This window comes from Labrus bergylta, chromosome 22 (assembly GCF_963930695.1).
Source record: "Labrus bergylta chromosome 22, fLabBer1.1, whole genome shotgun sequence".
In the NCBI taxonomy this organism is placed as follows: Eukaryota; Metazoa; Chordata; class Actinopteri; order Labriformes; family Labridae; genus Labrus; species Labrus bergylta.
This window is the reverse complement of record NC_089216.1, coordinates 13,306,321-13,333,186: the sequence shown is the minus strand read 5'-3', so window position 1 is coordinate 13,333,186 and position 26,866 is coordinate 13,306,321. Positions and strand designations below refer to the sequence as shown.

Genomic DNA, 26,866 nt, shown 5'->3' with positions numbered 1-26,866 from the left:
AAAAAAAAAGAAAGCATGAGCACTTAGAAGCTTTTTCCATGAAGCTTGAAAGTCACTGTATTCATCACCTGTCACTCTTGAGGTCTGTGTTTTCTAAAGTGTTCATTTAGCATCACGTCCATCACTGCATATAATGCACTGCACAATATGTCTAGACGTGTCTGGCTTGTCTCTTCAGTTATAAGTGAGGGAACCATATCGAAAAGAAGGATGCAATTTGTATCTGTTTATAGCACAGTGATGGTTCAAAGAAAAAAAAAGGAGTTGGAACACTTATCTCATCTGCCATCAAGCTTCACATAAAGTTGGTCTAAAATGCAACCAGATAAAACTGCACCGAGGGAAGCGTTTAACCTGCCAGAATGAGAGAAATATTTTTTAAATAATAGTGCAAGAATATAGGGGGGGGGGGAAAGCAGGCAGAGCTAAGGGGCTTGAAGGCTCTGCCATAATCTCTTCTGTGGGTTCAGACGGCAGCTTGGATCATGGAAACAATCGCACACTCACAACAGAAAAAGTACAGAAAAGATATGAGGCTCTGCAGTTGAGGCACAAATCTCCCAACAACAACATCTGGCACTTTCATTATAACAGAGCTCCAACCGCTTGTGCTCTGATGTATCAAGGAAACAAGCAAAAGGAGGAAAAGCTGTACTCTACCTAAAAAGTAAAAAACAAAAAGGCTTTAAAAGAATGGCAGCTAGCTAACTAGTAACCCATTCAAAATGAAATGAGTAAATGTTGCACACAAACATATTCGGCTTTGAGTTTAATGGTTTTGATTAAACTTTATTAGCTTCATGCCAAGAGTCAGATAAGAAGTTTGATACCACACCTCTGTCTTTATGGTTAACATTATGCTACTGCAAACAGACTGTTAGTTTAGTTTTAACCACAACATGTTAACTGCCTTTTTAATCCAGATTAAACCAGATGAAATGTATTATCTAGCTGGTATGGTGAATGTTTTAGAAATTGATTAAAATATACATCTACAGAGAGGTTACTGTAGCTGTTAGTATTTTTTTTATTTTTTTTTTGCCTTGACCTGTGTTAGACTTGTAGCTGTTAGCTATGAAATACTATTCTGATAATTCTGAAAAAAAAACTACAGCTGGTTGAATTCCAATGTTTACAGTTTTTATACTAAGGTAAGCTAACTGGGTGTTGCTACCAAGCGGCAACCTCCTTCTTGAAAATTGAAGCCCCCGCTGAAGTGCAAAATCCTGCAGTTTGCAGAGTATCCACTTGAGGCTGGCTCCAAGAACTCCCGGAAGTCACATAAACACCACAGGCAACAAAGTCTTTTTTTACAGCCTGGTACAAAAAATGAAAACGGTCTGAGTTATTGTCATGACGGGCACACACTGTACGGGGGGGGGGGGGTGCTTTTTTTTTTGCATTATGGAAATTATCCTTGTTAGTTAGGTGCGTAGCTGACATGATTGACAGGTGTGCGTGATGTAACGGTTTGTAAAGGATGTAAAGGATTAAAACCCGCGTCAGCTCTCGCTTTAAGCCTGCCGTTAGGTTGACTGAAAGTTAGGCTGAGTCAGCATTTCAAGCATAGCGACGGCTGCCGCTGCCCTTCCGGAGGCCCCTGCTGTAACAGATGGCTGACATCACTCAGGCTCTGTCCATTAGTATTTACAGTCTATGGTTGCTACACCTACACGTTTTTTTTTAGTACACTTCACACAAAAATGAAAACTGGCTGTTTATCTATGACAAGAAGGTATGCTAAGGAAGCTAGCTATGTTTCATTTCCTTTGTTACTTTTAAACAAAACCTGAACTCTACCCATATCCAGAAGTCATACAAAAGTAGGCTAACCTGTGATGTTATGATTTTTTATATATATATATATTGTTCAGAAGAAAAAAACATAAACATGCTTGCTATCAGCCGATACTCCATGCTTGGTTAGCAAAGCTGCTGTTACAGAGCTTCCTTTAGGGGGATTTGGACAAAATCGATTGTTTGTCTGTATTAGTTTTGCCAGCCATGTGCTCGCAGTAGATTCATAATTACAACACAGACATGGTGGTTTTTATTCTATCATCTCACAACTATAAATAAGATAATTTTAAATACATTTAACTCCTTTTTTAATTCCCACATTAGACCAACATCTAATCATAGGGTTTATCCTAAATTTATATTTTTTACAGTCATCACATCACAATAGATCTCTCTATCTCTCTCTATTCCTTCTATCAAACACCACGATGCCTGCATCCATTTCTCTGTTAAAAACATTGATTATCTGCAGCAACAGGAATTTAATTTCATTGTTGTCACCAAAAGGAAGATTGGCATGAATATAACATGCAACAATCTATCTTGTTTTCTGGCTAAGACGTGCTTTATTTGCGCCTTTGTATGCTGAGCTAAACAGCAAAAAACAATTAATCCCCAAAAGTCTCTCTTAACAAATAATTAGCTTTTTTTATTTGTTTTGGCAGACTTTCAAGGGCACCGCTTTCCATTGTGATCCAAACAACAAGGGAAGAAAGCGGCGAACTTCAGAGTTTGATATTGACTTGAGAGAGGTTTATTAACTGTGTTATCAGGTAAACACACAACACTTGTCATCGTTATTTGAACAAACACACAGCAATCCTCTTTCATCCATCTTACAGCGCAGTGGGATATTTTTTATTACTTAATTTGTTTGTATGATAAGGAAGTGAGTCTGCTGCCCTTTTTTTTCCTCTCCATAATTCGTACTGGTCGTCCTGTACCCGATTTTAATTATGTTTTTGTTTCATCTTAAGTAGGGTGATTTTGGTACTGCTGCACATTTGCACTGCAAGCATTTGCTGTTTCTTTTTTACGGATTTTGAACGATAACCTCAGTATATAATAACATTTGTCCTTTTTCTGAACTTGATTACATACAGAACAGGATCTGACACCCCCCAGGTCGGGACTGGAACCTATTTGAGTGGATCCAGCTCCTCCTTTGTAATTACCAAAATCTCTATACCATATTTTATGTAATATTGAATGTAATCTGTCCTGATGGCTGTTTTGTGGGCTGTTTTTCAGAGGTTTTCAACACAATCAGAGAAATCTAATGTTTCTCTCTTTAGTTTGGAGTTGAAGTTGATCATTCTTTAATGGAACTGCAGGAACGTCTGAAAGGAAGAGAGAGCTCATACAGACGAGTTAGAATGAGAGAGTGTGCCAATGTGCGCGGAGGTAAATGGACTTGAGCTTGACTACTCAATGGGCTTTAACACTGCAGGTCACATCTACACACTCGCACGCTGATGGCAGAGGCTGCTTTGTAAAGTGTCCATCAGTATTAGCTAATCCCATTCACACACTCTTATGTATGGCTTAATGTAACTCAGTTCACCAGTGAAGTGTGTGAACAACACTTTAGACTAGTGACTGTAGTCTCTGTTAAAAAAAAAACTGATGCTGTCCAAACAGCTCTAAAGTATGATTAGTGCGTCACCCTCACTCCTCTGTTTATTATAAACTATAACCTGCTCATTGGACACGGTTGTGTGAACTTTAGTAGTACAACGTTATCATATACAGTGGAATGACTTCTCTCTACTGAAAACAGACAACACGTCACTCATAGAGCGAGAGAGACAGCGAGGCAGACAGATTCACGCCGTGAGTCTACACGCTTCTCTCCAGTTGATTTTGAGCGATTATTGTGATTGCTCCGCCGTGCCCGAGGCTCTGTGCATCTTTATGATGCATTCCCTGGCTTTTATTGCCTCCTCCTGCCCCCGTCAGAGCAGCCCTCCCCTCTGTGCTCCGGGGGACCTCCGCATTTACAAATGAACCATTAATTTCCATATATCACAAAAATTAATCTCAAACCTCAGTGTTGCCTCGTTGCGTAAGACTACTTCCTGTGCCGGACCGTGCCGTTTCCTCTCGTACATTTCAGATGATTGAGCATGACGGCAGGGTTTAACTTCCCCCTCTGTATTTTAGTCACTGCCTTAAGAGAAATCCAGTGAGAAATGTCACAGAATGAGTTTCATGCTAATGTGCTTATCTTGTTTGAAAAGCGTTCATTTCACAGAGTTCGGGGGAGGGAAGGCTGATTTGTGCACTGTGACAGGTTAATGATTATCCCACTGTATCTGTCATTTTACATTCATTTGACTTTGGTTCTGGTTATTTGTGCAGGAGACATCTTGACACGAGACATCACAAAAAGATCAATCCTCTTTGAAGAACACAGCTGAGCCCCTGGGAAGCCTTTTTCATAAAAGGTAGTGCACTCTGGATCTTCGGGGATAGTGATTCCTTTTTCTTCTCTGTTGCTTGTTTGCTTGTACGTTTTATTTATCTCTATATCATTTGTAAGTTATTAAGGCCTTTAAAATCGACACAAAATGATTCTGACTGCATGAGAAAGCTCAGAAAATATTTTAGCAATCGGGAAATGAAATGAACTTTTCCTGTGATTGGGTTGTGACAAACTGAATCATCTTTTAAATATCTAAAAAAAAAAACAGGTATTTGAAATCACAAGTAGCTTTTATTCAAAAAGACACAACTTCAACTTGAATGACTTCCTAAACGCGTGGCATGTGGAGCCTTTCAAGAGGAGTCTGAGTAGAGGTATGTTTTTTTTTTCAATGTCCTAACTCTTAGCATAAAAAAGTTAAAAAGCCAATTCCCTTGAACCGAATATTCTAAATGAATGAATCAGACGAAGCCAAAGTGTCAAAATGTTTTCTAATATTTGAGCCAACATATTCAAAACCGACCCTTCACTCGATTCCAGTGGGACAAAATAAGAGAAATTAGACAAATTCCAACCCAAACAGTTGTGTTTCAGAGAAAGCTTTTATAACGTGGTCGAACTTCTATGGGGAAATGTGTACATGGAAAAGTTGCAATGGCTGTGTCGGCTTGTGTACTGAAGGTTGAGTAAAAGCTTATCACCCAATCCTGGATTCTTTAGCTTTTTAAACATGCCATGTAGGAAAGGATGTATCTCATAGACAAAATTGTACAGCTTCCATAAGTTAAGATAAGGACCCTCAGCTCCGGAAGCCGAAAAAATAAATGTGGAAACTGGTTGAAAACCCTTAAAAAAAATAATACAAATCTCCATCCATCAATCCACGATCTATAACGCTGTGTTCCGTGCATGGACGCATGGTCGCGGGGGTGCTGGAGCCGATCCCAGCTGTCATTGGGCGAGAGGAGGGGTTTCACCCTGGACTGGTCGCCAGTCAATCACAGAGCTGAAATATAAAGCCACTCTCAAATTCACACCTACGGGCAATTCAAGACTCTAACACAGAGAGGCCCTGTCCAAACGTTGATTGGAGCCAGGAACCTCCTCGCTGTGGGGCAACAGCGCTTACCACTGCCCAATACAAATCTCAGTGTCATACTATATTTAATATATTTACTGTGTTTGGTGATTGAAAACGTCTTGTGATAAATATGGTACAAATCTGTGAGTTGTTTTTTTTTCTGTTCTGATATGCTTGGAAGGATTTGGAATGGTGGACTCTCAAGTGTGATTGTGTGTGAAAGGCCTATCCTGCAATTGAAACTCTTCCTTGGCTGATCAGGTGTGCCATTCAAACAATGTGTTCATTAATCTTTTCAAGTATATTTCAATAGAGCCTTCTGACTGCTTCTCTAAAGTAGGCAAACTGTTATAACGTACAGCCTCCAGACATAACATCCAGGAGCAGACTGCATCACCCTTTGCTTTGAAGCCCTGATGCATAGCTGTGTGTTGGATACATGAGTGATTTTAATTGAAAAAAGTGTATTTATTAAAGCCGTCGTTGTTGCACCATGGCCCCTTTCATGCGCTTGGTGTCACTGCAGAGAGAATAACAGTTAATCCCATGTCATACATTGTGATTCCTAAAGGAATCCACTTCAATGCTCCTGAACCTTCCATCCCCCCTGACATAAAAATAGTCCCTTCTGGCGCTAGCGGCTCCCCGACTGTGACAAATATGGTTTTGGGGAGAGCAAGCAGGGAAGGGGGGGGAGAACCGAGCACCACTGCGGGTTCTTCACCCCGCCCAAGATGAAGAGACGAGGCGGCCCTCTGCGCGATTTGATCCACGCCGGGAAAGTAAAGTGGATTAAGAAAAAAAAGATCCACTGATTCTCCGCTCCTTCTGTTCGCACATCACACCGCTGAAATCGATCAATCTGCCAGAGTATGTGTGAACAGACTGTCCTTTATGTAACTCCTGTTTGCCAGTTATGTAGAGATGTTGGCGAAATTCATGTTTGTGGGCAGTGGAACGAATGCCACCATGACACCATCATGCTGTGAATATTTTTGATTATTATGAGGCTCAAAGCAAACAAGACTTTCTTTCTTTTTTCTCAGATTTTGCAGCTCAGGGAAATGTCTTCTGGCTTGATGATGCATTATATAACACTGACCTTCCTGCCCTCATTTTAACAGAACATCTTCTGTGACATCTTCTCACTTTCCTCCTGTCCCCTTAAAGGAGGATTTTATAACTGGAGGACTAAGCATGGCCAGTTAAAGCACCGATCCAACAGTGAAGTGTAATGGTGTGAAAAGAAGAAATGTCTCCCGATGCTGGCGGATTGCATGCGTCCACTGACATCTTTAAGTAGTCAAAAACGCAAGTGGTGGGAAGGTGTGATGGATAATTAGGTTTTTTTTGGACATTATACAGTTTATCAAATGGAAAGAAAGACGCGTAGAAAGTTAAAGATGGCTTTAATTTCATCACTGAGTTTTTCAAATGCTCATCGAGACAATTTTACAAGTCAGTTTATGTGAGTTGTGAGTGACCATGGCTGTCCAAAAGGGGGGGGATAAAGGGGAGACTTTCTGGGGGCCCTGCAACATGGGGAGGGCCCATAAAGGTTAACAAAAATAAAAACGTAGTCCATACCAAATTATATTATCACTTTAAGATTTTTTTTTTTGGGCTTCTTGGGCCTTTACTGTCGAGATAGGAAAGTGGATGGAGTCAGAAATCGGGGGAGAGTTGGTGTGAATTTTTTTTTGCGACCCATTTTGCACAGAGTGTAACCTCTTTTCTTTCTGCTGGTTTTGTCCTCAACATGTGTAAGTAGCATCTTTGCAGTGGAGAATTAAAAAAAACAGGCCGCTTCCACAGCGTGCTATTAATCACTTTGTCCAACGCCTTCCCCATGGGAGCAATTTTTCACAATAGTAAAACATGTTTGCAGCCTGGTTTAAAATAAACAAGGTTTTGTCTCAATAGCTGATGTCTTTGTTGCCTAAAAAACTGTACAGGTTGATAATGTTATGGCTACAGGATTTGCATAAACGTGCACAATTCGGGGCATGGCCGGGTTGTAGGTGTTTGGCAGGAGGCTACAAGCTCTCCTTAGCGACCTGTTTGCCTGTTTACACTGTCATTGTCCCCACATTGGAAATGCTATACGAGTCTCTCACATAAAGCATTTCCAACATGGGGGCAATGCGTCTCTCTCCAGAAACCATTGGGTGACGTCACTAAGACTACCTCTGTGTTCTTGTCAGTCTATAGTGTAGCGCTCTGCTAGCCGCTTCAATGTACCTTTGATCTTGCTAGGCTTGTAGAAGATCTATAAAAGTTAATCAGCCCTAAAAACTTGTATGAAATCTTTTCCTGACTGAGTTTCTGATGGCTCATGTACACTGTGCTGCTTCCACAAAGAAACTCAATCTCCAAAGAGAGAGGACAGTGAAGAGTTTCTGGAGGCACTTTACAGAAAAGACAGACTTGAATCAGAACCTCGTGTCAAGCAGCCGAGAATAGCTGCTGTCACAAGATGTCACCGCGGAAAGAAATGACGCAAACAGCTAAAGAGGAGCATTTTTAACTTCTTTCGGGAGGCTGACAGGAGAGTCAGCATGGGTGTGTGATCAACACAATGAAAAATTAGCAGCAGGTTACATAAATGGGTTTCTGTTAGCTTGTGCAAAAAAAACAAACAAAAAAAACAAGGCTTTGAAGATAAGAACTATTTTCTAGGAATACAGCAGATTTGCTCCTGCAGAGTTTTTAAATTTGGTGAACTTTAACCACCTAATGTGCATGAACTGCCCCTTTGCTAACTTTGTTGACAGTGCTGACCTTTTAGGGAAGGGAGATACAGTAGAACATTAAAAATGGAGGAAGCTAATGCATTAGCACGTTCACACCTTTCCATTTGACAGGGAACATGCCACTAATTGAACTCAGCTAGCATATGGTCTTGGTTAAAGAGGGCAGTAAGAAAAAAAAAAAAAAGAGTGAGAGAGAGAAAAGCAGCGACGTGAAGAAGAAGAAGCAGTGTGCTTACTGAGCTCCTGCAGCTGTTTCAGTTGAAGGACTTCCTCCTCTCCGTCCTCGTCTCCCGAGCTGAAGTGCAGCGTTGAGCCTTCCAGCATAAACCAGCCCGTCCTCCAGTGGTACAGGTCGTGGCCCTCTTTGTAGTGCAGCCTGCCAATCAGCTCGCTGTCCCTCTGCGCCAGTCCCTCGACTTTACCCGGGACGAAACACTGCGATTTCACACAGGATTTCCGCTTAACATTTAACAGTGTGAAACTTTACACCAACATACAACACAACAGGTGCAGCCTTCCTCCATCGTGTAAGGATAAACGCTTTCTTCCAAGAACATATTCCTCCCTCCCGCGAGGCTCCGTCTGGCCATTGTTCTGCGATTCAAATTGAAACATGGAGGTGTGGAAGGCCTATGTTACAGATGGAGAGGCATATGGACTAATGCAGCTATACCTCCCACTAGCTAGGAAAGAGTGTGCTGGGATGGAAGAGACAAAAGAGGGGGTGCTATTACAGGATCCGGGTTGGCATGTTGAGGAAAAGATAGTGAGACCACTTGTTTCCCAAAAGGAGCAACATGGGGCTCACTGAGGACGAGGTGTGTTCAAAGTACAGGTAACTTTGTGACTTTTAAGCTAAATGCTAAGTTTTTACACAACGTAATGGAAATGTGTGTTTTTAAAATGGGTGTTGTATTCGAGGTGTGTCACCTTCGTTAGCGCCTGGACCCAGTCGTGCTGCGTTTCCTGCGTCTCAGCTCCGACAATCAGCGCTCGCTCCGTCCGCAGGTACAGCTCCACGGAAAACACGGCGCTGCCAGAGACACGCGGCTCAGTGTCAGAGATGAGGGAATGAAAATATCCTCACAAATACACACGCATACTTACAGTTGCAGGAATCAGGCATAGAAACCCACCTTATGTGACGACATTTTCACACCTACCAGTAAAAACACACTTCAACAAGACTGCAGCACTGAATAGCTGAGCTTTGACCAGCTCTAGTTCAGTTCAGTTTTCAGCTGACGTTTAGTTTATTAACCCACACAGAGTTAAGCAGGCCCTAAAATATTCAAAATGGAATCTGTTACCATGGTGTTGGTTGAACTTTCTCATTAAGTGACATTTAGTTGTAATGTGCATACGATGTAACCTGATACTTTCTGGCTACATTCAAAACAATGATGAGTATAGTTGTTGTTTTAAAGCATTATTCTTCAGCTGTTGCTTGATGAGAGAGCACAATATCATAGCACTGACCACATGATATTGTAGAAATTTTTAGTGAGTAGATCAAACGTGCAGGAAATTTGAACTAATATTACGAGTCTGAATGATTGCATTAAGATTACAGACACAAATGTCCATCGTACGGCAGCAAGTTTCCACAAAACAGAATAAAGTTCAACTTCGATAAGTTACTTTGCTAAATTAATCTTTTTCAGAAATCTAACGTTGTTAAGAGTGTGACAAACTCTTTAAACTGGGACTTCTAGCACCTCTCCAGCAACCAGACCAACATGGATACTTTGGTCTATACGGGGAATTGAAGCAGCAACCCTACAGTTCCTAACCCTAGTCTTTACAGACTGATCTACTGCCACTCCAATGTGATGTAAGTTGAAAATCTATCAAAATGATTACTTCTGTGTCAGTTTCAAACTGCAACCTATGGTTGAGTATCCCAGTGGTCTCAAATCAATTAGGGCTGAAAATTTAGACATTATAGTTTTCCTCACAGCCATGAAGTTAAATTCGCAGACAGGTTATATTTTGTCAATATCTACTGATCTTTAAAGCTTACGTGATGAACTTTCAGTTTGTGTCCATTTTGGCGCCCCCTTGTGAATAAAGCCCAAAATTGGATCTCTTTGCTGATCTTGTCCCAAACATGTCATGTTTTCTAACCACAAAATCCCACCCTACTTTTTATTTGGCAATCAAATGTAACACTCAGTGAAAATTTTCAATAGAAAACCTGAAAAATGGCTGCGTTGTTAGCGTGCTTTGACTGCTACCCTGTGGATGCGGTTACAAGCATAAAAAGTAACAATATAGAAAGAATCAATTCGGTCACTTATGGTCTTGCTTGCTTTTATAACGCATATAGAGACATCACTATTCACTTCAGCTTGTTTCATAACCTGATAAAAAATACTCACATACTTTACATTTTGGCTTGAAAACCACATTTCAATGTGTTTCTGTGTTATTTTTAACTGGGGAGTCATTCCTCTCTTAAAGTGAAAATGTTAAACTGTTTTCTTCAGTGGTCAAAAAAATAGTGCCTCCTTTTTTTTTGTGCTGGCTCCTGGTGGACGGGGCTTATCAATCAACCCTTTGACCTGGGTGTGCAGGACTTCTGGGTAGCAGCGTCATAGAAGTTATTGTAGCTCTGTCGAGATGTGAGAGATCTGACACAGGGGTGGCGACTTTAACCTGCAAAGCAACTACCTCTGATTTTGTTTCAGTTTTTAAAAAAAAAAGTCGAAGAAAACGTGGAGCCAACATGCGCTGGACATGTGAGAAACCAAACTGTCAATCATTCTATAACAGAAATGTACAGCAGCTTCATTGTTTTGTAGTCCAGATATTCACATTGTGTCTTGACACTGTCATGTATGTGTCTTGTATACGATGTGTGTCAGTAAGTGAGGACCGTTCAACCTCCTGGGTATAGATGATCATACTCACCACATATTATAATGCTCCATGCATTCACTCAAACACTCACCCATACTCACTCACACACACTCGCAGGCAAAACCTCTGCTGTCGGAAGCAAAAAGGCAGCTATTAATCTTTGTTGCTCTCTCTCCCCTTTGTCATCTCTTTTCCCTCCTGCTCTCTCTCTCTCTCTCTCTCTCTATCTCTGTGTAGAGGTACAGAGGTTAGAGTATCACTTTCTTAATGGTTAAAACACACTGCCAATTTCAGCAAGGGAGCCTCTAAATGCTACACCGATGGGTGTTTAAGGTGATGTGTCAAGGCAAGGCGGGGGGGGGGGGGGGGGGGGGGAGTTAGGTAATGCTGAGTCGCTCTCCTATCACGCAATGTCGGGGGAACAGGCAAGACATGGGTGTTTGTGTGCCCTCCTGTGACCCCGCCCACTCCCCCCCCCCCCCCCCCCACTTCCTTCTCTTGCAGGCAGGTGTACAGATGCTTGTTAGAGGAGGTCCCAAAGGGAGAGCGAGTGAAGGAGGAAAGAAAGTGGCAGAGGAAGTGCGGTGATATGCCGGGCAAATGGTCTCGTGAAGAAAGGATAGAGAGAGTAGAGAGAGGTAGAGGAGATGAACGCTGCATTATGGGAGTCCCAGAGGGAAGGAGACGCGAGGGAGGGAGAGACATAGAGGGAAAGCAAGCAAGAAAGTATGAAGAATCAAAGGCGTTGAAATAGCAGAAGAACTTGGGATAAAAGAGAGACCATCATGACACAAGACACATTCTTTTACTGAATCTTAATCTTGAATTTAAAATTGTTTGTGTCTCATATGTGGCACTGCTATTTCTTTCTTTAACTTTTTATTTCCCCTGCTCTGGTTTTCCTTATTTTATTTAATCTGAATTCATACTCTTTTTCTCAAAATAGTGTGTTCATATCATAGCCGTACCTCATATAACACAGGCACACAGGAAACAAGATTGCAGAGATGAGCTAGGTTGGAACAGGTAGTCATGGACTAATCCAGTGGTTCTAAGGCTTTTTCTATCAACCCAATAGCCAATCAAAGTTTAGGACTTGAGCTCGGCAATTGGGGTGGACAATCAAGTCTCAAGGAGTGCCCAGGTGCCCCACGCCCCTACCTGGGCCACCAGCACCCCCTGTGGGCGCACCTAACTGTTTGAGAAGCACTGGACTAAACTGGAAAATTAGCATTTCCATGCATTAAAGATTCCTCCCCCTCTTTTTTTTTTTTTTCTTTATATTGTGTTAGACTGAAGCAGCATATTAAAAGGTGTATGTCATATAGTTGGTTTTATGTGTCACAGCATTCACATTTACATACAATTGTAGTGAGGAAGCACATTAGTTCCCCTCCTGCAAGTATGCATGAATTTTTAAAGATAGAATAACTCAATGCATCGACAGAGGGGAACATTACATGTTATGAAAGAGACACAGGGACAAAGGGTCACAATAATGACACACACACTGAAACACATTTTTAAAGGACAATGCTGCAGCTTTAGAGCCTTAAAAGACACTATATATACAAGTGAGGTGTAGTTAAATCAAAAACAGGAAGTAGACAACTAATTTAGATAAATGGATGCAAATTGACTTGTTTGAACAGTTTTGTTAAGATAAGCGCTGTGTTGATCCTTCCGTTCCATTTAGCAGCAATACTTGCTCTACTAAAGTGTTTGTCATATACCTCTACACAGACCGTTTACTGCTGTTTTAATCTGCAATTTTGAAGTGTTCACATGGTTTGTCCAAAGCTTTATAAATGATATTAAAGAACTAAAAGATGATGGTGACGTGGCTATTTTAGATAATTTAAAGGTCACATGTTATTCTCCTTTTCAACAAGTTATAGTTTCAATAAGTCTCAGAGCTCCCCAAAACATGTGTGTGAAGTTTCTTGCTAAAAATCCACTCTGATCCTGTATTTGATTATGCCTATAAACTCCTTTATTTCTGCCCTGCTCAGCACAGGCTGTTTATGTGTCTGTAGCTTTAAATGCAAATGAGCTGTGTTTAACCACGCCCCTCTAGAAGGACAAGGTAGCTTTGGCTTTCTTGCACCATGCCTTGCTTATGGTGAGAAGAGGGCAGAACAAACACCTAGCTGTGGGAGTGTCAAGGAGGGGTTACTGCCCTTAGTGATGTCACAAAGTCAAAATCTCCAAACGGCCTGTTTCAGCACACATTTTCTGAAAAGTGGAGCAGGCAAAAGATGGAGATGATGGATTTTTCTCATAATTGGGGGGTTTGTAGACAGACTAGAGACACATACTAGCATTTGAAAAACTTGTTAAAGTGTATTTTCCATCGCATATGACCTTTAAATAGACAGACTGGTCCAACAATGTTGTCATGCTAACATTGCTAATATTAGCAAAGTTGTGATTTTACAACAAGATTGTCTATGGGTCAATTTTATGGGTCTGGAATGAGTGAAACATTGATACACGCCGTTCATTTTGAATGTAATCACAAAAGGCAAGCGTATGTGCTGATTTCAGAATGCAGTAGTAGAAACTACGCTCTGTTTTTGATTGAAGTTTTGACAGAGCTTACAAGCACTTCTCCGTGCAGAGGAGCCTACTGCACAGGATTCCCCTGCCCTTTCAACATGCAAAGAGTTATCTATATGTATTTCTGTAGTCTTTTATTTTCTCCTTAAGGCTTTTGTGTGCTCTGAGAAAGACTTAATTCCCCAGCCCTCACATATAAATATATATATATATATATATATATATATAAAATAACCCATCTCGCTTGCAAACTTGGCAACTAAACCCTTCTAAAAGTCTTTAAAAACTCTATTCTTGTGGTGTGTGTGTGTGTCTATAAGGAAGGAAGAACGTGTGAAAAGAGATTGAAGTGGTGTAGAAGCAAGCAACGAAAAAAAAGTTACAAACAGGAAAGGAGCAGGAAGGTTTCTTTCCTAGGTTTTTACTTGGACTTGAAGGTCAGAACTGACTTAGAAATGTTCTTGTCGAAACAGGCAGATGAGTCAAAAAAGTCCCCCGAAAACGACGACTTATCACCAGCCAACATACTCGTTTTTGCTTTAATTCTTTCAGAGCGGGGTTTGTAATATCCATACCACTTCAGCAGACACATGTGTCTGGGTGTCAGGCTATAATTCACGGTGTCCTCTTCCACGGTGAAATTACCAAAAATGCCGTGCTTAATGGAAGCGACACCTACGGCCTCCTGTAGCGCGGCGATAGGCTGCGGATAGAAGGGTGTCATCTGCATATGTTAATATTCATGAGCGGCAGACAGTCAAAGAGGTGAGGCGTCCCCTGCTTGGTCGGCGCACAGGCATGCTGGGAAACGCTGGAAGTTGCAGAAAAGTGAGAGGGAGGGAGTTTAATCTAGTGAAACATGCAGTCATTATGAGTGTTAGCGACGGAGGAGTAATAGTCTTTTCCGGAGGCAGAGCCGTGACCTGTAACTGGGATGTATGTGCTAATCTAAAAGTGGCGCGTGTCACTTTTGGTTTGGAGAGTCTGTTCACACTTTATTATTATCAATGCGACCTGTCATGACTTTTTATATGTGTCCACATCATTAAAAAGGTTAGAGTTTTAGTCAGCCAGATGTGTTTCTAATGGCTGTATAAATAACCTTTACAAATAAAAGTATTGTTCCCTCTTCATAACATCTGCTGCTGTCATTAAGAGCCTGGCTTATGCTTTAATCATAAGCCATTATCAGACTTGTTGTTTGGTAACCAGAGCACACACACACACACACACACACACGCTTTCAGACTTGGACACACATACAGTGCAACCAAATGGGAGCGCTAAAAGGGTGAGCAAGAAAAGGATTGAGACATCTGTTTCCTCTTTCTTTCCAGAAGAAATATAGAAAAAGTTTGTTGTCAGAGCAACTTTGAATCCTAATCATCTGAGAAAGGGGCTAAGGGAAGTGATGGAGGGAGGGCAGTTAAAGCTACGCCGCTCGCCTGCATCTCCGCCAAAGTAAACAGGAAATATAGCGCTCATAAAGCCCTGATGGGTCCTGTTAAATTGAATAATGCTCAAGCTAAGATTATGCTAATGAGACATGTGTAGAGGGAGAGGGACTACGCAGATGCCCGTGTTTACACATGTGTTTCTGTAATATGTCTCGGCATGGAACGAGTGCAGTAAATTGTAATACAGGCAAATAAATGGAAATAAATCATTTATAAAGCTTTTTGAATGTTTACGGCATTTGTACCCTTAAAAGAGGCTGAGACATCATAAATTATGGTTTATAGGCGAGATGCAAATTAGGGACTCCAAATGGGTTTGATTGTAAATATGCATGGGTACCTGAGTAAGGGGTGTGTGTTGGGAGCAAATGTTAATGTTTAATGAGGGCCCTATAATCTCTAATCAATAAATAAACGACCACTTCACACATTATTTACAGTATGAATATTGGTTGATTTTTTTTCGAATGTTACGAGCACAGTAAATCCAATTGGGTGTTTGTTATTCCAATAAACACCAGCTGTGGTATTTTCTTGAAAATTTCATTTCGTTATTTTAGGGTTTTTTTTTGGGGGGGGGGGGGGGGGGGGTATAGTACAAAATCAACACCATGAAATAAAGTACCCAAAAACTACAAGTTTCCTAACTTTCCTCAAAGTTTTCAAAACATTTGTAAGATATTAAGTTTCCACTCTGTAGCAGCAATAGTGTCACAGAGTGTGTAGGTGTGTGTTCATACCCAGCTCCAGTCATTGTCTCTGTGTTGCTGACAGCCAAGCTGACCACCTCAGTGACGTCCACCCTGCCGATGGCCGTCGGGCTTTTCTCGCTCTCATAGTAACTGAGGAAGCCACCCTCCAATGTGCACCAACGACGCGTCATGTCTGAAACAGAGACACAATTACATATGCGTTAAAATATACACAAACATCTATGATAAACCAAAGAGGTAACATATTGTGTTCCAATTACTACAACTAATCCACTATAAAAAAACCTATTTAGTCATTTTCAGTGCATTGTTAATTTTGATGGTCACTTTACATAGCAGCATCTGCCATGAGTTTGTGAATGTGTAGGTGTGACCTGTGGTGTAAAAGCGCTTGGAGTAGTCAGAAGACTAGAAAAGTGTTATACAAGCTCAGGTCCATTTACTATCAGATGCTAATAAGAGGCTTATAGCTCAATTCCAATGCATCCAAACCCATCCAATATGTCATGAGTCATCATTGGATTATTTCTATAGAGCCATGCATTTGCATACTGATACAATTTTACTAATTGGCCTTTGTTTGTAAAGTTGAGAAAAATTAATTCATTAAAGCCTGCAATGTAAGTGATTGGTTTGTAAACAATTAGCAGGACTCCAATCCAATTTAAGACAGCTAACGACTCTCTCCAACATGAGATGGCAAGACCAAGAAATCATTTAGAAGTTGGGAGACAGGACACATGGCTGTATGTATTGAGATGTGATATCGTCATAACGCTCTACTCAACTTTTTCTGAAATGTGCAGTTAACTCACACGCTGTGGTTTTTTTTTTTTCCATAGCTAAACCCTTCAGACGTGATGAGATCTCACAAACTGAAGATTTCTAAGCTAACATTCTTCCAGAAAAAACATCCAAGATCCAGAAGCTAATGGAAAAACAACAACAACAAAGGAATAAGTGAAAGCACAGGCTAAGAACAACTTGCAGACTGTGGCCTTCGTGCACAATTCTACAAAAGAAGCAATGGTACACACCATCTTTAGAAGGCAGCTATTTTCCTCAAAGTCATGTTTCTGGTGGATGCTCGAGTGAAGAATTTTTTACCAGCTTTTTCTCCATGTTGTGAACTGTACGAACATCGAGAGTCTGACAAATGCTGTAGGTATCATTACATCACTTCAAGATTAACCAGTCAAAAACATTTTTTGTCTAAATAGCAAATTTCCTCATCAGCACACAGTGCATTGGGGGAATTAAAAAAAATAAAAAAACCTCATCTATTTGATTTTTTGAAGGCTAAGGGTCATTCATAATTAGGGGCTTGGCTGATCTGACAGGCGGGTGCGTCGTAGGTGTTTGTCATGAGGCTTAAGGCCCACCTCAGCTTGCACTCTTTGTCTGTTACCCCAAAGTTAGTTTGAGGCAACATTTCCAAAAATAGTGGCCTCCACCCATAGGCTTCAAAAGTCCACTTCAGAAAACCAATGGGTGACGTCACAGAGACTATGCCCATATTTATATACAGTCTATGCCATTTACCATTAGCTCCATTTTACAGCATTTTTTTTCTTTCATGAGATAACTCTACCAACCAGTTATGTTAGCATTCAACCACTTCCAGATATAACAACCATTACTTCTGAACTTAATATAATGCCTCTATCCTATCATGCAACTCTATCATACAGTATTGTAAGAATTGTAACAACTTCTAGCTAACCATTAGCTAAAAATGTAAGAGGTATTATTGTATGATATAACTCTATCAAACAGTAATGTTAGCATTCAGTCACTTCTTGATAACTAAGAAGTGGTGGAATGCTAACATTACTGTTGTCTGACATCAGCTAATGGTATAGTAAATATGTTGTTTAATTAAACAAGAAATATGACAAGAGTTTCAATGTCCCTTCAGTTGCTGTCAAATCAGTAAAATATTCTAACAGAATTTGAGCCTTGTGAATATGGTCTACTAAGCAAAATACTTTTTTAAAGCTAAGATTTAGTTTAATTTCTAAATCAACAACTACGTTTTGAACTTGATTTCAATCAAATAACATATGTTCGAGACTGTCCATTTGGGAAAACTTACATGTGATGACACACACACACACACACATAGAATGAAACAAGTTTAAACACTCCAACTGTGTAGCAGATTTCCATCAACAAACATGATCTCAGTGGAAAAGCAGGAAAACACACAACATTGTCTTTCATGATTGTCTGACTCTGCGATTTACATAGCCAATGAGCATGAAGTTCATGAAAACATACCTAATTTTGGATTTTCAAAGTCACCGTGCCATCTGCTTTTCATTCCGCAACAAACACACACACACACATAAACAGCCCCCTGCTAACCAACCACCCCCCCCCCCCCCCCCCCCACCCCACCCCCTGTCGCTTGCGACTCCAAAGTTTCCACTGTATTCATCTCATGAATATGCTAATTGCGCATTCCTCTGCCAACTGTGTGTGATGTTTCTGAAGGAACAGATATAGTTCCAATAAAAAAAGGAAGTGTCTACAACTGGCTGTTAAAAGCAATAGGATGTGATAAGCATAGAGAGGAAAGGAGGATGTCAGATTTGCTCTATTCACCCTTGCGCTGCCTCTCTGTATGGCTCTTTCTGACTTTTTCTTCGTCTCTTTTGTCTCAAAAAACAATTTGGACACGTTTTTTTCCCCAAACAGCTTAAAAACTGCAAAATATCTTGTTGCTTACTGTGGCATTTAAAAAGTACTGATCCTCTGACCCCACTTTGCTTCAAGAGAAAAAAATAATTCCTTCAGCCGAGGAATCATCATCTCTATCAGAAACCTAACAGTGCATGTAACACTGTGTGTTGGGAGAGAGAGAGAGGGACTTACTCTGGTATTTAAAGTCATTACCCAATCCAATCTGTCTGACAGGAGTTGCTGTTGTCTTGGTGACGGGAAAGACCGTAATGCACTTCACTTCCGTTGCAAATGTGTCTGGATTGCGAAGGTTTGGGCAGAAAATGTCATGTCCATCATTTTCCCCAGAGAGTGGTTTGTTTTGTGCTGTATTTTTCCTACAATTCTCCATCCCTCTGTTCTTACTTTAATGGGATAATAACGGAATAATTTCAGTCGTGCGGTCTGAAATGCTCGAAAAGTCCACTTCTTAAGAGACACACTTGATTTCTACCCAAAGTCAATAACTATCATTCGCTGCTAGAAAGCTGTAACACAATTGATTATTTAGACCCAGTTGCCTTGGATGCAGATGTTATTATTAAGGAGTTGAGGTTATGTACAAAGTGCAGGCAATAACAAATGCGTATTGTTTATCTGAATGAGTCTCAGCCTTGGCCCAAAAAATATATCTGCTATAGTGCAAGGTCACATTACAAGATGATTGTTCTGTTACCTTGGTACAGACTGAATATCCCAACCTCTCTCAGAAAAATACCAATGGATTTGGACACATCATCAACGCAGTATTGAAAGTGAACACAGCCTCTTGCTTTCTGTGAAACACATTTGTAAGTGCCTTTAACGTGTTTTCTTTCAAACAGCCACTCCACTGGATTGTATGAGACAAGATGGGAAAACGAGCCTCAGTAAACATTTTCCTGATGAGTTTATGGTGTCTTCAGTGGTTTCCAGTCTTCTTCAATAAATCTTTAAGGGCAGGGCTACCTGTTTTGGTCAAGTTGCTCCAACAGTGATCTATGAACCGAGGTGACCATCAAACGTGATTAGAGGGGTTCATAAACCAATTGGTGACGTCACAGTGGGTATGTCCACCGCCTTTACACAGATATTCATGATTCCCAGAGGACGCAGGTATTTATGTTTGATTATCTGTTTCCTATTCCTGAAGTAAATTGACATTTTCCTTCTTTAGTGAAATATCTCAATGGCTGTTGGATGGATTGCCATACTATATAGTAGAGACAACAGTGCCCCCAAGTATAAATTCTAATGGCTTGGGTGATGCCCCTGATGCAAATCTAGTGATATTGGCAGGTCAACCCAGAGGAGCTACCTGTAGATCTTTATAAGAGCAGTCAGCTGGAATATCATGATTAAGATCCATACAGGGTTAATATATTTTCAGCTAATGATGTGTAGGAAATTAAACCAACATCGTACTTATCTAAAATGTGCCTTGAATTCCGGCCATTTTCTAAATCTAGGCATAACAGTATTCTTCTCTTGTGCCATTTGATTGATCTATTTCCCTAACTGCACTTCTACTTTCTTTGTTGTATTTGGGACGACTTACAGCTTATAACTGCATTGCAGCCTCATTCTATATAATTTCAAAAATGACATTTGCTTCAATTTCTTACAGTCATCTTTAGAGAGCTTTTAATTAGCACTGTGTTCAAAATGTACAAAAAAGATGCCTCTCCTTGCTTTACTTATACCTCAAGATCAAACAGACTGATTGATATTTGGTACACCCCTTTACGCAACATTGGCAGGTTGAAATTTTTTGTTTTGAGGTGAAGTGCTCGATAGCTCAAAGATTCAAAGATTGTAAACAACCACTCCAGGAGGTTTATTTTCTAAACCTTGGGTAGTAGAGTAATGTTGTAAGGGGGTGGAATTAATAGGAAAGCACAAAAAAAATTCAAGATTCAGTTACTTTCACATCTTTTTTTTTTTTTTTTCTTTTAAGAATTTACTGGATATAACCTCTAAAATTGTTCATATAAAACAAGGCCACAAAAAAAATCACAAGCAGTCTTCATCCATTGAAGAGGGGTCAGGGAAGGCAATGCTACATTATGAGAGTTCACAAGTCAAAACCGTTGGGAACTCCTAGTCGAGGGCATTCGAAATCCCCAAGGTTAGCAAATCTAAAATATGTATATGAGATGACTCAATTGTCCTAATACATCAGAAATATTAATAGATCTCATAGTTATATTGGCCCATGTGGCCTCCAAATCCTGTCTCCTTGAACAGACAATATCTTTTATCCTTGCTGTAAAAAGGGGGAAAACGTTTCCTCTCAGTTTCAAGGAGAAAATCAAATTAAATATCCAACTGTGATTCCTAGAAGCAAATTGAATGGTGGCCTCGGTCAAAACAGTGTGTCCACATGAATGAGCTCACCAAATTCTCCCAACCAGTTCCTGAAGATTCAACCTAATAACGGCTAGTGCAAGGACAGATGACCACATAAGGTCTTGGAATACTAAGAAACAGAGGGGTTGGGAAAGTAGAGGGATTAAAGGGGAGGGTAAAAAGTGTGGAGAGACTACAAATGTTTGACAAATGTAATTTCAGATAGAGTTATCTCTTTTTGGTGTGAATTGGGAATGAATATAAGGGATTTGGTGGACCAAGGACAAGACAGGAGACGCTTAAATGACAGGAATTAGACATTTTCACAGAGGCCTGAAAGTAGAATATCTCCAACTTGCAGAAAGTTGTACGGATATGACCCAAGATATAACCCTTTGTACCGATGATGAATACCAATGTGGAACAGCAGTATTGAGTTTCACTGTGCTGAATGTAACTTTTTTCTACTATGTTAGAATTTGTGCACAAGCCAAGCTTCCTTCCAGTGAAAGCCTTTGGATCCTTTTAAGATATTCCACCAGGAAACTGGCTTTATCAAAAACCTGCACATAACCAATTTGTAAGCTTCCTTCTTCCGTCTTTGTTTGTGGTTCAGAATTTCCTTAGCGGGTGGGATACCACTAGCTTTTCTACATAAGCACCGAGCGCTATGGGAGGAAACAATGGTGCTTGATTCACAATCAAGCAGCTGCGTCCATTGCCAGATGTTCCCCACACGAACACAGAAATGGCCCCGTTGCCCAGCCGTTCGCCGCGGGAGTCCGTATGCAGCCACTAGAGACAACGCAAGAGGAAGCCAACCTTGGTACGTGCCTCCACCGGATAAATTGGGCCAATTAGCCTGTACGCCAAAAGTGCTCCCGGTATTGCATTTTCCAGAGGAAATGTGAAGCGTGAAATCTTTCTCTTTTTCTATTTTGTTATGCTTTATTTTCAAACTCCTATCTCACTGCCACAGCTCAAAAAATCACTAAATGGTCCAACTCCAAGATGAGAAGGTTGATTAGGCTAATCTAGTCATCAATGTGGCAATTAGAGTCTTATTGTTTCTTGACTGAATGAATACAGCACAATAACAGAATCACTTAAAAGTTTGATTCGGATTTTGTCTCGAGCTCCATTTTCAACTGCAGTCCTACAGATTTACCCCCCAAAAACTTTTTTTTATCTGCACTGCACAGATACCCAGAGAAAAAAAGCAGGCCTTGCCCCTTTCCACTGAATCAGCTTCTTTCCTCCCTCACTCCCCCATCTTCCCACCCTCCTCCGCCAATCCACTGCCTATCTCACCATCAGACTAAAATATCTGTGATGAAGACATCTGCTGGACAGCTTGTCAGGGGGCTGGAAATGGAAATCGAGAAACTGAAGGGATCTGAACGATCTGTCTGTGCCAGTATTACAGCCCACTTCATTACGGGGAGGAATGGACGGATATGGCATAAGATAAAGAAAGAAAAAAAACACTATCTGTCATGTATTTCTGGTCGAAGACACGGCACTACTCACTCATTTAGGGAAGTAGAGGCACAGTAATATGAGTAAGGATTGTCCAAAGATGATTAACAGTTTAAAAATGGTTCTGTAGCGTCAGAAATACTGTTATTTAGCATGCTTTGAAAACTATTCAAAATAGAAAAACAAAGGATTAGGTTTATGATCAAAAGCTTGACTCCATGGGCTCAGATTTGAGTCCTCAATAAACCCCCTTACATTAAATCTATTCATGACTTCACTCTCTGTCGCTTCAGCAGTTGTGAGTTACAGTCGCAGGCAAATGCAGAGCGCAGCTGACGAGCAAAAAGACACAACTAATCAGAAATCAGGACGGCCATTTCCCTGCTGCCACTCACCCTTTCCCAGATTAACTGCCTACTGTCTCTCTTTTCCTTCCAAAAGCACACAGACTCAAACAAACTGAGTGCTAATAGAGAACACGTCTTCTGCTTGTCGAGGGGGGGGGACTTCATTTGTGCTATAATCAACTGCAAAAGCCAACAGCAGCTTATAAAGTACTGCCCTGCTGGAGGACAAATACATTTATCTCGATTTAGGCAGAAATAAAACAACAAGGAATCATATTTGTCAAATTCTAATCTATATTCCCAGCAGCATCTAGGCGTACTTTTCTATATGCTAAATGCTAACTAGCACAACGTTTGATTTCATTATGCTTGACTGGCACAATGATCCCACATGCCAACTCTCTCAAGAACATTAATTTGTGGAAGTATGAAAGCTTATGTGAAACAAAAAAAAAGAAGTCTAAGTTTTAAGATGCTGTAGAGGAGTGCTTTTATTAAGCCTTGAGCACAAGCTATGAATTATTAATTGCTTGGGTGTATCTATAGACCATCAAACCATTAGCCTGGGAGCTGAAGGCATCCAGGAGTACATTCAAAAATACCTCATGCCACCCATGCTCACAAAGTCCTGACAAGTGCTTCCTCCTGATTGAAGAACTTGGGAGTTTTAGACCCTTCTTGAATTTTTCAACAGCTGCAGTCGCCGTTGAAGCGCCGTAAGAGCACAAAAGGCAAACTTGTACGTCCCTGCATAATAGATGGAATAACAAGGTGTTTATCGGCTGAAATATTACGGGCACTTATCTGAAGGGAGACATCTCCGTTATGGTGCAGTGGGTCGAAGTGCTACAGAATGAAAGAGCAGCAATCTAAGATGGACTGCGACAAAAGGGACACCTGTAGCGTTAGCATGACCCGAAAAAAGGAGTTCATGTCACTGTGGCTGGAAAAAGAACCATTTCATTCTGAAAATAAACAGCGAAGAAAGGTCCTTTTTTTCCAGCCAAATCAGTTGTGGACTTTTGGTCTGTACTTTACAACCATCAACATTACCCGAGGCCGAGAGCTCGACCACTGTACTGGTAGCTAGCAGGCTTGCTAAACTCTGCAGAGCTACAACAGCTGCAGAGAAACTACACATTGTAGTCTTTGTTGAACTCAATGGAATTCTTCTCGAAGGAAGACAGTTTAGACCTCTCTTCACTCTGGGAGACCACCAATAACCGAAACTGTCTTCAGTTTAGCAAATGTTTTTGGGTAAAAGGTAGCTGTTTAAGATTTAGTCAAGTAGTGTGAGGCGCTTACGGACTACGGGGCCCATAGAGAATATGGAAATTGAGAAAAAGTCTTAAAAAAGTTTGTTTAAGTGAATGACAAAATAAGGTGATAATATGCATTTAATCTAAATATGCTTTCGAGAGCGTTGTTTCTGCTGCCCCACAGGAGTCCCAAACATAAATGAAAGTTGAATTTTGTAGTTGGGATCATTGTCCTGAACAGTGATAAAACCAGTTGTTGGCTTGTATAAAACAACATGGTTACACTGCCTAAAACAAGCCAGGTGGGCAAACTTAGTCAATTTAACTGAGGAGGCATTAAGATGAAGTTTTAAGGGATATGCAATTATTATTTAAAGTTGACTCATTTTGGGTTTAGCTGAAAAATGTGTTTAGTTTTGTTAATCTCCATCAAAAAATAAATCTGATCGCGGATATCTTCTTGAACCATCAGGTCCCCATGTTCCCAGACCTCTGAAATTACACTGATGACTTTAACATTATCATAAGCAGTCTAATGGTGGCCAGCAACTATGAAATTAAAGCTCAAATTCACATTGAAGTCATCCTTCAACAAATGAAATGGAAATGAATTCCATTTCTATAAATAATGACAATTCCAATAGACACTGGTAAGAATTTTCCCCACTCTCCTCTAAGGGGCAATTTCCCAGACCTCAGCCCTGTTCATTAGCCGCCACGTAAACCCACCAATCAGAGCTGAGCATGTGTGGGGGTGACGGAAATAGAGATGGATGTCTTGCCCAAAACGTAAGAGATTCAGCTCGTTCCAGTGGCAGGTAGCTGCAAGCTGTCTCGCACCTTCTCTCCCCCTGATTTCTCCTCTTACCGACCCCCCCCCTCCCCCTGTTCTCCATCCCACTCCTCCACCTTCCCGATAACCCCCTTCCCTAGGGGCAGCATCCAAAGCCGGCTCCTTCTCCTAATTACCCATGGGCCCAAGTAACGCTCCAGCTGTTGGGAGAAGTGGGACCATTGCAGAGCAGGAGGTTTGGTGTGAAATGGAGCCTGATTAAAAGTTTTAAACTGCCTTCGAAGACAAAGGACGAAGAATTTAGAAGTTTTCGAAGAAGCATCTTTCAGATAGCTTTGGAGACAAATTGAGAAGTTATTTTATTCCTTTTTATGTAAATTTATTTGACATGGCCCTAATTCACCTTGTACTTCCATAGAGCATTCACTGCTGGGTTGTTGAAGAACAAACGTCCGTCTGACAAGTACTCCCAGAGGATGGATGAGGAACGCGTTTGAAAGACAGATTCATTGATCGTTTTGACGGGACTGTTTGGTGTACGGATTAAACGATTGGCAGTTTGACAGCTGACAGACTGACACTGATTGATCGATCAGAGCTTAACTGGAGTAGACCTTCTGACAAACGTGCAGTTTATATTGCTTACAAATGGATTGATGGATTGATCGGCCTTGCCGCTGGTTTTTGCAAAACGGCAAATTACACTCACCGTCTCTTCCACGGCGGTCCGGTGTTGTCTTGACAGGGCCAGAGGAGATGTAGAGGAAGCCATCCATGAAGAGGGAAGCGTCTGACAGCGAGGTGTTATCAGACCACTGCTCCAGTCTGGGGAAATCTACAGGGAAGGGGGAGGGGGACAGTAGAGGATCAGGGGAATGGTTTTCCCAAATGAACTTCAGATCACATGCACTTCTTTTCCACTATTTCAACTCCACTCCTTATATGAAAATGTTTTATAGAAGGTGACCCCATCAATTATTTAATTAAGCATCTAAGAGATGGGGAAAAAAAGAAAAATTTGACTATTTTAGTTAAACTAATAATATAGCTGTCCATTGGTTTTGCCCCAGTCGATTAAATGCAAATTGAAATTCACAGTAGTTGACAACTCTAAAGGTAAGATAACAGTCAACATAGATCTTCATCTCTTTTCTTAGTCAAAATGTTACCATTTCCCACTCTGCGCAACAAGAGGCAATCAGTTCTCTGTGCTGTTTTACATCTGGGTAGTAGGGCATTGTTGAAGTAACCATTATCCAACCAACTGTATCCTGCATTGCTCGCCATTTCTTTAACTGACTAGTAATTCTGGAGTCGACAAGGGATGTTGATTGAGTTTAAATGATTAGTCGGCTAATCTCGCACATCAAAAACATATATATGTTACAGTAAAGCCAATGTAAGCAACATAAAGAAAAACTGGTGCTTTTGAAACAATGCTATGACCAGGATTACTCCATCATAACCATTTAATAAAAACCATGGTAGTGATCAAATATGCAACCCTACAGTGTACTTTAACCCAGATATCATCAGTCAAGCTTCCAAAAGACATTTCAGTCATAGTTTGTATCACCAGTTACTTGACCAAAACACAGGTTATGATTTGGACTGTGGGACCGTTTAGATATCACTAATCTCTGATGCAGCTCCATGTTTTTATCCCACTCTAAATCTCCTAACTACCCCCCAAAAAGAGATGTCCTTCAACCGCAAATGTTTGTTTACTTTTTAAAAAGTGTCCCCAAGCAACACACAAAATCCCTTCCCACATTGTGGTTGCTGTTTCTTGAACCTGAGTTTTGACCTTCCCACAAGCTGGGGGAAAACAAGATTATACATTTAGTAAGTCAGGACTCTGTCAGATGGGTTTTCTCTCTCTTGCAAAAGTCAAAGATAAGGTGTTCTGAGAGCATTTCAAGGCCCAAGCCTCCATGTACAGTATCCATTAAAAATGAGATTTACACTCTGTGCTCTCTTCATCTTTGTCCATTTAAATGAGAAGCCTTCCTCCCTTGACTCCTTGTACTCGTCCTTTCCTTCAAGCTTTAAGAGCTCCCCACAATCAACCTTATCGTTCTCAAATTCAATTAGCTTCAATTCTGAGGTTCAATTTTCTGCCAGAGCCCCGGCAATATCTCTCCGATTTTATCTTCACTACCTCCAGCTCTCTCATCAAACAAGGTAAAACAACTAATTGAAACCACTTTTAATTGAAGTCACATTTGCCCTCTTTACTGACACCACCGGCGTCTCATCTCAGAGCCACAGAAACAATCAGTTCAT

The 26,866-nt window shown here is 40.8% G+C and overlaps 1 protein-coding gene across 3 annotated transcripts in view; it reads right to left on the bottom strand.

Moving 5' to 3' along the window:
• arap2 (ArfGAP with RhoGAP domain, ankyrin repeat and PH domain 2) overlaps positions 1-26,866 on the bottom strand; it is a 139,322-nt gene that overhangs the window by 29,523 nt on the left and 82,933 nt on the right. For all 3 annotated transcript variants that reach the window (XM_020629236.3, XM_020629234.3, XM_065950534.1), the window contains 4 exons: positions 25,290-25,415; positions 15,678-15,822; positions 8,990-9,092; positions 8,296-8,494 (listed from right to left, as the gene is read on the bottom strand). In XM_020629236.3, coding sequence (XP_020484892.2) covers positions 8,296-8,494; positions 8,990-9,092; positions 15,678-15,822; positions 25,290-25,415 — 573 coding nt within the window. The remainder of the gene's footprint in view (positions 1-8,295; positions 8,495-8,989; positions 9,093-15,677; positions 15,823-25,289; positions 25,416-26,866) is intronic.